This window comes from Hypanus sabinus, chromosome 21 (genome assembly GCF_030144855.1).
Source record: "Hypanus sabinus isolate sHypSab1 chromosome 21, sHypSab1.hap1, whole genome shotgun sequence".
Lineage (NCBI taxonomy): Eukaryota > Metazoa > Chordata > Chondrichthyes > Myliobatiformes > Dasyatidae > Hypanus > Hypanus sabinus.
In genome coordinates this window covers 68,970,061-68,985,817 of record NC_082726.1, presented here as the reverse complement: position 1 = coordinate 68,985,817, position 15,757 = coordinate 68,970,061, and the positions used below count along the sequence as shown (strand labels likewise).

Genomic DNA, 15,757 nt, shown 5'->3' with positions numbered 1-15,757 from the left:
TTTCAATGAGGTCACCTCTTATTCATCTGAATTCCAGAGAATACAGGCTCAGAACCAGCAAATACTCTTCATATGACAACCCATTCAATTGTGGAATCATTTCTTTTGAACCCTATCCAGTTTCAGACAGACAGACATACTTTATTGATCCCGAGGAAAATTGGGTTTCATTACAGCCATGCCAACCAAGAATAGTGTACAAATATAGTAATATAAAACCATCAATAATTAAATAATAATAAGTTAATCATGCCAAGTTGAAATAAGTCCAGGACCAGCCTATTGGCTCAGGGGGTCTGACACTCTAAGGGAGGAGTTGTAAAGTTTGATGGCCACAGGTAGGAATGACTTCCTGTGATGCTCAGTGTTACGTCTCGGTGGAATGATTCTCTGGCTGAATGTACTCCTGTGTCTAACCAGTACATTATGGAGTGGATGGGAATCATTGTCCAAGATGATGTGCAATTTGGACAGCATCCTCTTTTCAGACATCACCATCAGAGAGTCCAGTTCCACCCCCACAACATCACTGGCCTTACAAATGAGTTTCTTGATTCTGTTGGTGTCTGCTACCCTCAGCCTGCTGCCCCAGCACACAACAGCAAACATGATAGCACTGGCCACCACAGACTCGTAGAACATCCTTGGTATCGTCCAGCAGATATTAAAGGACCTCAGTCTCCTCAGGAAATAGAGATGGCTCTGACCCTTCTTGTAGACAGCCTCAGTGTTCTTTGACCAGTCCAGTTTATTGTCAATTCATATCCCCAGGTATCTGTAATCCTCCACCATGTCCACACTGACCCTTTGGATGGAAACAGGGGTCACCGGTGCCTTAAACCTCCTCAGGTCCACCACCAGCTCCTTAGTCTTCTTCACATTAAGCTGCAGATGATTCTGCTTTCACCATGTGACAAAGTTTCCCACCATCGCCCTGTACTCAGCCTCATCTCCCCTGCTGATGCATCCAACTATGGCAGAGTCATCAGAAAACTTCTGAAGATGGCAAGACTCTGTGCAGTAGTTGAAGTCTGAGGTGTAGATGGTGAAGAGAAAGGGAGACAGGACAGTCCCCTGTGGAGCCCCAGTGCTGCTGACCACTCTGTCTGACACACAGTGTTGCAAGCGCACGTACTGTGGTCTGCCAGTCGGGTAATCAATAATCCATGACACCAGGGAAGCATCCACCTGCATCACTGTCAGCTACTCACCCAGCAGAGCAGGGCGGATGGTGTTGTACGCACTGGAGAAGTAAAAAAACATGACCCTCCCAGTGCTCGCCGGCTTGTCCAGGTGGGTGTAGACACGGTTCAGCAGGTAGACGATGGCATCCTCAACTCCTAGTCGTGGCTGATAGGCGAACTGGAGGCCTAACCATAGGCCGGAGCTGCTCTAGAACAAGTCTCTCCAGGAGGGTCCTCATGATGTGGGAGGTCAATGCCACCGCTCTGTAGTCATGGGAGCCACTGGGGCATGGCATTTTCGGTACAAGAACGAGGCAGGACATCTTCCACAGCACAGGAACCCTCTGGAGATTCAGGCTCAGGTTGAAGACATGGTGGAGTACTCCACATAGCTGGGGGGGCACAGGTTTTGAGCAACCTGGGGCTGACACCATCATGGTCTGCAGCCTTGCTTGGGTGGAGATGTTTCAACTGTCTTCTCACCTGTTCAGCTGTGAAGCTCACCGTGGTGGTTTCAGGTGTGGGAGGGGTGTAGTCATGAGAGCAGGGTGGGGGGCTGTGAGGAGGGGTAGGAGGGGAGAGTGGAGTTTGTGTTGGTTGGGTGCTGATAACAGATGAATCATGTGGGGGATGGGCAGGGGCCACAGTGTCGATTCTGTTGAAGAACAGGTTAAGTTCATTGGCCCTGTCCACACTGCCTTCAGCTCCTCTGTTGCTAGTTTTCTGGAACACAGTGATGGTCCTCATCCCACTCCAGACCTCCTTCATGTTGTTCTGCTGGAGTTTCCACTCAAGCTTCCTCCTATACCTGTCTTTAGCCTCCCTGATCTTGGCTTTCAGGTTCCTCTGTATTGTCCTCTGCTCCTCCCTATTTCCATCTCTAAACGCCCTCTTTTTAGCGTTCAGGATGTCCTTAATGTCCTTTGTTACCCATGGCTTGTTATTTGAATAACAAAGGACAGTTCTTGCCGGATGATGTAACCAGTGATGCACTCAGTGAGCCCATCAATGTCCTCTCCATATGGCTCACAGAGTGCCTGCCAGTCTGAACATTCTTTCTAAGGTAAGAGGCCCAAACCTGTTCAGAATACTCTGTGAGGCCTCGCCATTGCTTTATAAAGTTTCAACATTATATACTTGCTATTATATTCTAAACCCTCTTGAAATGAATGCTAACATTGCATTTGCCTTCCTCACCACAGAATCAACAGGCAAATTAACCTTCAGGGAATCCTGCACAAGGACCCCCAAGTCCCTTTTACAACTCAGTTTTTTTTGTGTATTTTCTCTCCACTTAGAATATAGTCACCCCTTTCATTTCTTCTACCAAAGTGCATGACAGCACTGTATTCCATCTGCCATTTCTTTGCCCATTCTCCTAATCTAAGCTTGTTTGCCTCTCTATTTCTTCAAAACTAACTGCCCCTCCACCTATCTTCATAGTGTCTGCAAATTTTGCAACAATGCCATCTATTCCATCATCCAAATCACTGGCACAAAAATAAATGGTCACAACACAGACCCCTGTGGCATACCACTGGTCACCCAGCAGCCAGCCAGAAAAGGCTCCCTCTATTCCCACTCTCTACCTCCTGCCAATCAGCCACTGCTTTATCCATGCTAGAATCTTGCCTGTAATACTGTGGGCTTGTAGGTGGTTAAGCAGCCTCATGAGTGGCACCTTGTCAAATGCCTTCTCAAAGTCCAAGTACACAACATCAACCGATTCTCCTCCGTCAATCCTGCTTGTTATTTCTTCAAGGAATTTCAGCAGATTTCTCAGGCAACATTTTCCCATGAGGAAACCATGCTGACTACGTTCTACTTCATTATGTGCCCCCAAGTACCTTGAGTCCTCATCCTTAATAATCGACTCCAACATCTTCCCAACTAGTGAGGTCAGCCTAACTGGCCTGTAGTTTCTTTTCTTCTGCCTCTCTCTCGTCTTGAAGAGTGGAGTGACATTTGTAACTTTCCAGTTGTCTGGAACGATTCCAGAATCTAGTGCTTCTTGAAAGATCATTACTAATGCTTTCAAGAAGGAGCTAGATAGATATCTGATGGATAGGGGAATCAAGGGATATGGGGACAAGGCAGGGACTGGGTATTGATAGTGAATGATCAGCCATGATCTCAGAATGGCGGTGCAGACTCGAGGGGCTGAATGGTCTACTTCTGCACCTATTGTCTATTGTCTAATGCCTCCTCGATTTCTTCAGCCTCCTCTTTCAGAACTCTGGTTCCAGTGACTTATCTACCTTCACACCTTTGTTTCCCAAGAGCCTTCTCTCTAGTTATGCCCCCTGACACCTGGGACTTCCACCACACTGCTGGTGTCTTCCACAGTGAAGACTGATGCAAAATGCTTATTCGGTTCTTCCGCCATTTCGTTGTCCCCATTGCTACCACTCCAGCATTGTTTTCCAGCGATCCGATATATTCACTCTCGTCTCTCTTTCACACTTTATGAAGAAACTTTGGGTATCCTTTTGTTAAGAGGAGGCCATGGACAGTCCTGTCAGAACGGGAATGGGAATAGGAATTAAAATGGTTGGCCGCTGAGAAATTCCGCTTTTTGCGGATGGAGCGGTCTGGCCAAGATGAAGGAGGCCGCTTCGGGAGCACCAGCTGGCGCCAACAGATTCGCAGACGAAGTGTTACAATCTCATCTGGCAGAACTGTTTGGGACCCTGAATTCAGGTAAATGGGCAGGTGTAGCATTTCTAGGGCTATGTGCCAGGAGGGAGAATAGTCTGGAGGGAAAATGGACAAGGAAACCACAGATGGAGCGATCCACGTAGAAAAGGGGTGGTGAAGATGTGTTATGACCCTATACCTATCTCGGGGAACACCTGCGATGTAGAAGTCCAAACAACCCCATTCTAACCCTAACTCACAGCCGAAAGCTGACCCAACTTGTCACGGAGTAAGTCGTATCTGTAACCTTACGGTGTGGCCGGTCACCTGTTGGGCGGAATAGAATAAGCACCATGCAGCCGAAAGTTCCTCGAGGCTGTGTTCAGCAGAAGACCGCGGCGATGTACTCGCCTGGGGTGTCTGTGCCAGATCCACCGATCACCAGAGCGAATAGCAACATTCATTTTATCGACAGTCAATTTCCATCCATTTTCGTTGCTGGAAGTCACGGAAACGTCACCCTTTGTCACGCTAGGACGGGGGTCGGCAACCCGCGGCTCCGGAGCCACATGTGACTCTTTTACCTCTGTGCTGCGGCTCCCTGTTGCTTTGGGAAATAATTGGTCTTTTGCAGCATCCGCGCCCATGGGGGCCAGGTTGAGGAAGGCTTAAAAGCAATGCTGTTTAGTTCGAATAAAGTTATTCGACTGCAGTTTACTGACTGCGTGAGCACACCGCTACAACGTGTTTTTATCGCTATTAATATACGTCACCACTGCCAATACCTGACACCCGTCAGTGCGCGATTACTTTAATTTTTCGATCCAAGGTAGGCCAACTATGGAGAATTCTAAAAAAAGAAAAGAGACTGAAGAAAACAGAACGTTTAATGATACGTGGACAGATTCATTTGCTTTTACTGCTGACGAGACTGGTTTACCGGTATGCTTAATGTGCAATGAGAAACTACCTAACAACAAATAGTCAAAAATCGCAAGACTTTTCCAGAATAAACACGCAGCCTTTGCTCAAAAATATCCGGATGGAGATGAGAGAAAAAAAGCCGTTTCGGAACTGATGTGGAAGGTTGATCTGAGCAAAAATCATTTCAAGCAATGGATGAAGTCCGGAAAACCAACGACATACGCTAGTTATATTGCTGCTCAGGAAATAGTCAGGCACCAGAAGCAGTTTACAGATGGTGAATATATAAAAGAATCTTTCATTAAGATTTCAGAACATCTATTCACGGACTTTAAAAACAAGAGTGAAATTGTGCAGAAAATCAGGGATATGCCCCTCTCTGCAAAGACTGTCAAAGACAGAACCATAAAAATGGCAGAAGACATCACAGGACAGCAAATTAAAGACATCAATTCAGCTGTGGCCTACTCGATTGCCTTGTTCTGCCGGTATGTAAACTCTGCCGGGCCACAGGAAGAACTGATTGAGTTGATACCTCTAAAAGACCAAACACGGGGGGAGGACATCTGTGAGGCTGTCTTGAATTGTTTAAGAGCCAAAGGAATAAAGGCTACCCACCTGGTGTCAGTAGCTACTGATGGGGCACCTAATATGACGGGAACGCACAAGGGAATTGTGGCTTTACTGCAGAAGTCGCTGGACAGAAAGCTGCTGATTTTTCACTGCATCTTGCACCAAGAGGCACTGTGCGCTCAAACATTTTCTCCGGAATGCACAGAAGTAATGGATGTTGTCATTCAGATTGTCAATAAAATAATGGCAAATCACCGTCAATTCCGTTTGTTACTGGACGAGCTGGAAAGCGCATATTCTGATCTCCTGCTGCACAACAAAGTCCGGTGGCTGTCCAGAGGGGAGGTGCTGAAATGCTTTGTCGCGTGTCTGGAAGAAGTGAAAACTTTCCTGGGCAGCAAAGGGCTGGAAAAGCTACACTTCATGGTAGTCATGACAGCGCACCTGAACACGCTGAACACAGCTCTTCAGGGGAAAGGACGTACAGCCCTACACATGTTGGAGGAGTTTTGGCATTCGAGCGCAAGTTGACAGTGCTTGCCAGAGATTGACAGAAAGGCCCTTTGTCTCACTTCCCCAATTTGAGAGAGTTCAAACAAGGTCACGACATGATAAGTTCGGAGTATTTACATTCTGCAATCATTGCAATGCAAACATCATTTGGGAAACGCTTCTGTGAGTTCAGAGAGGAAAAAATCACATTATCCTTCCCGGTCACTCCCCCAAGCATTGATTCATCTCTACTGAATACGACTGCTTTGGCAGGTGTGAGTAAACCTGATCTTGAGATGGAACTGGCCGAAATAGCCGATAAAGACATATGGGTGTCCAAGTTTCAACGCTTGACAGCAGACCTTGAAGATGTTGCCCATCAGAAGGCCGTTCTTGCTCAGAATCACAAATGGAGTGATATTGAAAACCTCCCTAGACCGGACAAACTTGTGTTCGAAACATGGAATGCTATCCCCGGCATTTATGTAAACATTAAAAAGTATGCGCTTGGAGTCCTGTCGATCTTTGGATCCACATAGGTATGTGAGCAGGTGTTCTCCAACATGAACTTTATTAAAAACAAACATCGTGCACGCCTCACAGATGACAGCTTGCGATCCTGTGTAAAGATGAAGGTGACGTCATACAGCCCTGATGTGCAGATGCTGTGCGCTGAGGTCCAGGAGCAGAAATCCCATTAACCAAGTATGATACATATTTTAATTGCCTATTATTTTAGGAATATTCATATTTTTTCATTGTTCAGTGAAATAGTCCTTTTATTTTTCAGGTTGACAGCTGGCTGACGTTATTTTTGGTTTGCTGCTGGCGGAAAATTTAAGTTTAGCGTTTTTCATAAATACAAGAAGAACTCAAATAGACATTGAGTATTTTACTTAAAAGTAACCTTCAACCCAACGTCTTTTTTTCGGAGTTCAAAATGTTTTTGTTGCATGCAAAAATGTAATTTCGTTTTCTCTGCAGGAGTTAATCAATTTCATAAATGCAACACATTATAGTTTGTTTATACATAGCATAAAGGCAAAAAAAACATTGTATGCAGTGTTATTTCATTTTAAATGTCAAACGGGTTTTGCGGCTCCCAGTGTTTTCTTTTCTGTGGGAAACGGGTCCAAGTGGCTCTTTCAGTGGTAAAGGTTGCTGACCCCTGCGCTAGGACAAGCACGCTGCCTGTTCTAACTTGGGAGAGTGGATGTAAAGCGACTGGCAAGAACCAAAACATTTACAATAAATCGTTGGACACTTGGAGCTTGTTGTAATTTTTATTATTCCGTCTAAATTAACGTACAATACAAGTTAATTTGCTACCAACGTTTGAAATAGTGGGAGAAATTATATGTTAGGTGCCCTGTTCACTGGGATGTGTCGCCGATCTAAGCAATATTTCAAATGTCGTCAGTGACACCAGCCACGTGTTTCTGGAGGAACCGCGCTCCCTTGGAAAGGTGCACGGAATCTCCTTTCTCCACAAAGCACAAGTGAGCAATCTGTGCAAGTGCTGGAGCATCAGTAAGCGCGGCGAAGGCATCTGTAACTAATACACTCAGGTGAGAGCAGAGGCGAGGTGCTGATAAACAAGGCGTGTTAACGTGCACTGGAAGAAGAAGGTTGATAAAGTTTTGTTCCTCTGGTGATTATGGCCCAGTGACGTCGCCGTGTCAGCAGTCATCTCCCCCTCCTTTCCCTCATCAGCGCTCTATCCAGTTCCCGAAGCTGCCCGAGGAAGCCGTAGTTCGGCGAGATGTTTCTGTGCGCACTTACGGTTTTAATGGCCTCGATTAGCGTCATCTTCTCACAGATCATCAGAAAGGCGAGAACTAGAGTGGCTGCCCGGCTGATCCCCATTGCACAATGAACGAAAACTTTACCTGCAGAAGGAAGGAGATAGAGAGATCCGTCAGCGGCCGAGGGGAGACCCCAACAATTCCAATTTCGCGCATTTCGTTTGTCACGTTCCTCACCGCACCAGTATCCTTCAGTAAAGCTAGTGGAAACCTCTAAAACTTACAATTTAGACCATAAAACGTAGCAGAACTAAGCCATTTGGCTCGTCGAGGAATTCATTACCACAGTCGGCTATGGAGACCAAATTATTGGATAAATTTATAAAGGAGGTTGTTGATAGTCAGGGTGTCAAAGATTACGGGGAGAAGGCAAAAGAGTGAAGCACCTCGCCACCGGCCATGAAACAGAGGAAAGCGTCCGCCCCCCCGGTACGCGGGTAACTCCACCGCGACTCACTGCCGTAATAACTGCGCTGATCTTGTGCCGATGCGAGAGATGTGAAGCTCCTTTGCTGACTGCGCGTATCTCGGAATTTACCCTGCGATTGTGAGAAGTTGCCGGAGTTTCTGTGATTTAGAGATAGGGTTTGGACGTAAACGCTCGGCCATATCTCCAAATCATCGTTGACACTTGTTTCAACAAACCCTTTATACTCTCAGCTAGTTTGCTCCTGCTTTGAATCAGAAGGTGATTGAAGAAGCCCCCGCACCTCGAGTCTTGGAAGTGTCAGTTGCAGTTTATGGTTTGAATTCTCGGGAGTACATTGTGGAGAACGTTAGTGTGGAGTGAGTTTGGCAATTAGATGCTCTATCTCCACATCAGGCACAGCCACGCACCTACCCGACGTGAAGGACTTTGATATTTAGCAAGATGAGGGGGATCTCATTGAAACATTTCGGATGCTGAAAGGCCTAGACAGAGTGTAAATGTTGAAAGGATGTTTCCCATGGCGGGGGAGGGCATAGCTTCAGGATAGAAGGGTTCCCATTTAAAACAGATGCTGAGAATTTTTCTTTAGCCAGAGGGTGGTGAATTTGTCTCTACAGGCAGCTGTGGAGACCAGGTCATTGGGTGTATTTATGGCAGAGATTGATAGGTTCTTGATTGGATGCAGCAGAGAAGAAAGGGAATGGGGTTGAGGAGGGGAAAAGGATCAGCCGAATGGCAGAGCAGACTGGATGGGCCAAATGGCCTAATTCTGCTGCTATGTCTTATGGTCTAAAGACAGCCGTGGATCTCTCGGGGGTACGGACTGAGGGTCTGCAGACAGAAATGTCAAAGGAAAGTGTCTGGCTGATTCCAGTGGACACCACATGACATCACAGTCACTCACCACCCACGGTGTTGAGGCCCGCTCTGATAAACTTTGCAGCTGGGTAGAAGAAGGGAGCCATGTCGAAATCTGTCGCATCGAATGCCTCAATTCCATAGTATTGTATGTTCATATCCTTGTAGTAAGCGGCTCCGGTGTTAATGTTGAACTTGCCATGGGCAGCATTGAGGACATGTGTGATACCCAGGCTCTGTAGCACCCACTTATCCCGAGCGGTCCGTCTGCAAAGTTTTAAACCAGTGCTTCATTCAGAGTAGAACCAACCACCGCCCCCTCATCCTGATGCTGCGTTTTCCCAGAGACCAATGACTTCACACCCCAGGAAGAGAGGTTCCAACTAAACCTGGTTACCAGGTTGTCGGTTAGCGGTACAGTCAACAGACCCTCTCCTACTTTAACCAATGAAATATGAGGAGGAAATGAAGGGAATTTGAGTCAATCCAAGGACATTATGAGGAATAAAGAAATACCAGGAATAAAGAGTGCGCTGAAACAACAACTGAGCTAAGTGGAGAGAGTCGCTATTTCAGAATAGTTCCCTTCTTTGTCTGGATGTCTCAAGATGCTGGAAATCCAAAATTTGGATTTCAAGAATATAAATATCCTTCCCACACAAGTTTTGCCCTCTGACCTTTCCCTGTCCCCTCCCTTCCCCACATTCCCAAACTCCCTTCCCCCTCCACTCCTCCCCTCCCCTGCTCTCCACTCCTACTCCTCCCCTCCCTTCCCTCCTCACCATTTTCTCTTACATTCCCTTCCCATGTTCCCATACTCCTCTACCCTCCCCACCACTCCCATTCCCTCCCCTCTCCACGTTCCCACACTCCCAATTCCACCCTGCTGTTCCACTCCCTCAATACGCTCCCATGCTCCTCTGCCCTTCCCTCCCTTCCCCACATTTGCACACACTCCTCCCCTCCACTCCCATCCCCTCTACACCCTTCCTCTCCCCATTTATCCACACCTGCCTGCCCTCCACTCCCCTCTCCATCCCTACTCCTCCCATCCCTCCATTCCCTTCCCCTCCCCACATTCCACACTCCTCTCCCCTCCTCTCCATGTTCCCACACACTCCTCTCCTCCTCTCCCCTCCACATCCCTCCTCTCCCCATGTTCCCACACCTGCCTGCCTCACCTCCCCACTTCATCCTTCCCATCCACTCTCCTTCCCACTCTTCCCCTCCCCTCCTCTCCCCATGTTCTACACTCATCCCCTCCAATCCTATCTTCTCTTCTCCCATCCTATCCTCTCTTCTCCCTTCCTCTCCCAATGTTCTCGTTTCCCTCCCATGCTCCCCTTTTCCTTCCCTTCCCCTCACATTCACTCCCCTCCCATCTGCGTCCCTCTTTCCCACATACCCATTGCCTCCCTTTCCAAGTTCCCACACTTCCTTTTGCTCCCATTCCCTTCCCCTTCACTCCCCACTTTCCCACAAACCCCTCTATCCCCAGCCCTCCTCTCTTCTTCCCCACATCCACTCTCCTCCCCTCCACTCTACACTCCCACTCTTCCCTCCTTGCCCCACCCCTCCCATCATCTCCACTCCCTTCATCTCGTTATCATCCCTTTCCCTCCCCTTCCCACCCATCCTCTCCCATTGCCTCCCCACCATCTCCTTCCCTCCCTTCCACCACTCCCCCACCCCTCCCATACCCTCCAATTCTCTCCCCACCATCCCTTTGTCACACCTCCCCACCCATTCCCTTCTCACATTTCCACACTCCACTTTGCCCCTCACCTTCTCAATTTCACACATTCCCCTCTGCTCACCACCTCTCCCCATCCCTCCCCTCACCTCCTGTTCTGATACTTTCCTCCCCTTCCCTTCTTTCCCCCATCCCTTACCCTATCATCAGATCCCCTCTGCTCCATGCCTCTCCTCTCCACTTTACTCTACTTCACTCCTCACCCCACGTTCTGAGACTCCCCTCCCCACTCTAGTCCCACACTCCCCTCCATTCCCCTCTGCTCCCCACATTCCCATACTCACCTCCCCTCCCATCCTCTCTTCCTCCCTATGTTCCCACACTCCCCTCCCTTCCCCCCTGCTCCCCACGTTCCCATACTCACCTCCCCTCCCATCCTCTCTTCCTCCCTATGTTCCCACACTCCCCTCCCTTCCCCTACCCTTTCATTGCTTCCTTCTCCTCTCCTTTCCCTCTCCTTATGCTCCCATACTCCCCTCCCCTCCCATTTCCTGCCCACATTCCCACATTCTGCTTCTGTTCCCTCCCCTTCCTACATTGCACACTCCCCTCCCCACATTATTATATTCGCTTGTATGATCCCTAGTGCCACTAAGGTGGCCACCAGCTAATGTAAGGAAGTATGATGGTTGAAATGGCAAATGTGCCAGTACCAGTGGCATTGTGCAGATCTGAGCATTTCCCACCAGTAACCACTCCCCAAGTTTCCAGATAAAAGAAGGGATCTTACGCATCTCCCAGGTGAAGGTTTGGCCAAACTTGGTCCACATTTCCTGAGGACGCTCTGGTCCAGAGACATTGCTGAAGTTCTGACATGGTTGGAGGCTCATAGTCATCTTTGTTTGCACTCTGTACACTGTAGCGATGTGTGAGTGTGTGGGACGCACCTTCCATGCTGAAACATAGAGAGTAATGCCATTTCCTCATGCCGTAAAACACATATTTATGCAGAGCTCTTCATAAATTTTATTGTATTTCTTCATTTTCTGTAAATGTTTGCAAGAAAATGAGTCTCCAGGTAGTAGATCAAGTTCAATTTCACATTTGTTGTCGAAGTATGTATATGTCACCATACACTACACTGAGATTCCCTTTTTTTGTGGGCTGTCATTAAGTAAGAAGTTGTTATGACATTACTCACCAGATTTTCAGACTCTCTCCTACATCAGAATCAGAATCAGGTTTATTGTCACCGGCGTGTGTCATGAAATTTGTTAACTTAGCAGCAGCAGTTCAATACAATACATAATATAGAAAAGAAAAAAAAATGAAAATAATTATGCTAAATAAGTACATCAATTACAGTATATGTATAGTGAATAGGTTTAAAAAACATTCAAAAAAAACAAATACTCCATATTAAAAAAAAGGGAAGTAGTGTCCAAACATTCAATGTCCATTTAGGAGTTGGATGGCAGAGGGGAAGAAGCTGTTCCTGAATCACTGAATGTGTCCCTTCAGGCTTCTGTAGCTCCTACTTGATGGTAACAGTGAGAAAAAGGCATGCCCTGGGTGCTGGAGGTCCTTAGTAATGGACACTGCCTTTCTGAGACAGGACTCAATAGACAATAGACAGTAGGTGCAGGAGTAGGCCATTCGGCCCTTCTAGCCAGCACTGTCATTCACTGTGATCATGGCTGATCATACACAATCAGTACCCCGTTCCTGCCCTCTCCCCATATCCCTTGACCCCACTATCTATAAGAGCTCTATCTAACTCTTTCTTGAATGCATCCAGAGACTTGGCCTCCACTGCCTTCTGGGGCAGAGCATTCCACATATCCACCACTCTCTGGGTGAAAAAGTTTTTCCGCATCTCTGCTCTAAATGGCCTACCCCTTATTCTTAAACTGTGGCCTCTAGTTCTGAACTCACCCATCAGCGGGAACATGCTTCCTGCCTCCAGTGTGTCCAATCCCTTAATAATCTTATATGTTTCAATCAGATCCCCTCTCATCCTTCTAAATTCCAGTGTATACAAGCCAGTCGCTCCAATCTTTCAACATATGACAGTCCCATCATTCCGAGAATTAACCTTGTGAACCTGCGCTGCACTCCCTCAATAGCAAGAATGTCCTTCCTCAAATTTGGAGACCAAAACTGCACACAATACTCCAGGTGGGGTCTCACCAGGGCCCTGTACAGCTGCAGAAGGACCTCTTTACTCCTATATTCAATTCCTCTTGTTATAAAGGCCAGCATGCCATTAGCTTTCTGTGGTGAACTACATATACCTGTATGGACATGCCCCCTGCTGACTGCTCCTGTGGCTCCTCCCACAGACCCCTGTATAAAGGCGATTGAGGCCTGAGCCCGGCCTCTCCGTCTCCAGGATGTAGTATGGTGGTCAACCATTGCTTATTCCTTCTTCCAGTGCATAAAAGCCGATATCTTGCCTTTACGTCTCAGAGAGAGTTATTGATGGTGCATCAATTTTATTGACTGGAAGTTTTAAAACATGGAAACCGTTTTACGTCCAGAAAGATTGGATTTGGACCCCCAAGACCCTGAAGCAGCTCTTGCCTCTGAACTCTGGCTTGCATGCTTCCAATTATACTTAGAGGAGGTTAGTGCAACTGAACTAGCTGTTATGCACCAAATTCTCCTCTCGAGGATCACCCCAAAAGTTTATTCACTTAACTGAGGCCTGCCGACCTATGAAGGGGCACTGGACGCCCTCAAAAGACAGTACCTGCGGCCAGTGAACACCGTCTATGCAAGACATCACTTAGCTACGCGATGACAGCGGCCTAGAGGATCGAGCGACCAGTTTCTCTGAGCCCTACAGACACTCGTCAGGACTTGTGACTGCAAAATGCTCATGGCGGAACAGCATGCGGAGCTGCTAGTACGAGATGCCTTTGTTACAGGAATTAGGTCAGTGTATGTGCGCCAGCGGCTGCTGGAAAATGCCGATCTTACCTTACACTCGGTGATCAAGACAGCCGACACGCTGGAGGCTGCTCTGCACAATGCTGACGCTGTCCAGCCGCACAATCCCCCGCTGGTTCCTGTGAGCGAATTCACCAACGCCGCTGCCAGTCGCGATTCCACGAACTCCCCGAACCCAACCAATCAAAAGCCCGCGCAGTGTTACTTCTGCGGACTCAAAAAGCAGCCCCGAAAGCGCTGCCCGGCCCGAGACCTGCTCCAGCTGCAGGAAGAAGGGCCATTTTGCCAAGGTCTGTAAGTCTATACCACGAGCGGGGTCGGGCAGCGCTACGTGTGAGACATGGGGGCCGCCATCTTGCATGCCTGGATGTGGGCGGCCATCTTTGTCAGCGTCAACATGCCCTGCCCCCGACCCACTGGTGTTTACCGGGCACCAGGATGGCAGTTCAACTCTGGCCACCGTAACCCTGGACCAAAGCGCCCCACACCAGCTTGCAAGGTCAATGATGGACATCCTGGTGGAGGGGCACAGGACTAGCTGCCTGTTTGACATGGGCAGCACTGAGAGTTTTATTGACCCGGACACAGTGTGGACTCGTGACACGGCTGGTAAGTCAGAGGGTCACCTTGGCTTCTGGGTCGCATTCCACAGACATCCGGGTGGGTTGTGTAGCGACATTGGTGGTGCAGGGCACAGAATATCGGAACTTTGTGCTACTGGTCATGCCTCAACTGTGCGCACCTGTGCTATTGGGGCTGGACTTCCAGAGCCATCTTGAAAGTGTGACTATGGCATATGATGGGCCCCTCCCACCACTCACCGTCAGGAATCCTCAGTTTTGTGGGACTTCGTCATACTGACCACACACACACACCGACCCACACATCCCACCCTGCACCATGCCGACAGCTGCGCTACTGACACCACTTGCAGCCTCTCCACCCTCAAGATCCCTCCCCCACCGCTGTTCGCCAACCTGACCCCCGACTGTAAACCTGTGGCAACTAAAAGCAGGAGGTACAGCGCGGGGGACAGGGCCTTCATTCAGTCAGAGGTGCAGCGGCTGCTTGGGGAGGGGATCATTGAGCCAAGCACAAGCCCTTGGCGGTCCCAGGTGGTTGTTGTTCGGACTGGGCAGAAAAATAGGATGGTCGTGGACTATAGTCAAACCATCAATAGGTTCACGCAGCTTGACACGTACCCCCTACCCCGCATCGCGGATATGGTCAACCAGATAGCTCAGTACAAGGTGTACTCGACAATAGATCTGAAATCCGCTTATCACCAGCTCCCCATCCGCCCAGAGGACCGCCCCTACACCGCCTTCGAGGCGGGCGACAGGCTCTATCACTTCCTGCGTGTCCCATTTGGTGTCACAAATAGTGTCTCGGTCTTCCAGAGGGAAATGGACCGGATGGTGGACCAGTGCCAACGGAAGGCCACATTTCCCTATCTGAATAACATCACCATCTGTGGTCACGACTGGCTGGATCACACCGCCAACCTCTAACGATTTTTCCAAGTGGCTGAAGCCCTTAAACTTACTTATAATAGGGACAAATGTGTGTTCAGAAACACCCGACTCGCTATCCTTGGGTATGTCATGGAAAACGGGATCATTGGCCCTGATCCCGACCGTATGCGCCCCCTGTTAGAACTCCCTCTTCCCACCACTCTCAAAGCCCTCAGACAGTGCCTGGGCTTCCTTTCCTATTACGCCCAATGGGACCCCATTACGCAGACAAGGCCCGCCCCCTGGTCAAGTCTACCACTTTTCCCCTCTCTGCTGAGGCCTGCGTGGCCTTCAGCTGCATTAAAGGGGACATTGCCAAAGCAACGATGCATGCAGTGGACGAGACCATTCCCTTCCAAGTAGAGAGTGACGCCTCTGATTTCGCTCTGGCTGCTACCCTCAATCAGGCAGGCAGGTCAGTAGCATTCTTTTCTCGTACCCTTCAAGGCTCTGAAATTCGGCACTCCGCAGAGGAGAAAGAAGCCCAGGCCATAGTGGAAGCTATTAGGCAAAAGGTTCACCTTGCTGACCGACCAGCGCTCGGTTGCGTTCGTGTTCAGCAACCAACAGTGGGGCAAAATCAAAAATGATAAAATTTTGCGGTGGAGAATAGAACTCTCCACCTACAACTATGATATCCTGTACCGGCCTGGCAGACTCAATGAGCCCCCTGATGCCCTATCCCGGGTATGTGT

General features: G+C 48.6%; 1 protein-coding gene across 5 annotated transcripts in view; it reads right to left on the bottom strand.

Annotated features, from left to right (window-relative positions):
- Window positions 1-7,079: 7,079 nt before the first annotated feature.
- dusp13a (dual specificity phosphatase 13a) overlaps window positions 7,080-15,757 on the bottom strand; it is a 32,216-nt gene continuing 23,538 nt past the window's right edge. The window contains exons 1-5 of one of the 5 annotated variants that reach the window (XM_059946844.1): window positions 13,579-14,479; window positions 11,798-11,874; window positions 11,387-11,551; window positions 8,950-9,170; window positions 7,080-7,699 (exon numbers count right to left, since the gene is read on the bottom strand). In XM_059946844.1, the coding sequence (XP_059802827.1) occupies window positions 7,497-7,699; window positions 8,950-9,170; window positions 11,387-11,551; window positions 11,798-11,862 (654 nt within the window). In that variant the 5' untranslated portion in view covers window positions 11,863-11,874; window positions 13,579-14,479 and the 3' untranslated portion in view covers window positions 7,080-7,496. Of the gene's footprint in view, window positions 7,700-8,949; window positions 9,171-11,386; window positions 11,552-11,797; window positions 14,480-15,757 lie in introns of those variants that run through there. The other 4 variants (XM_059946843.1, XM_059946846.1, XM_059946848.1 and 1 more) reach the window with 4 other exon arrangements.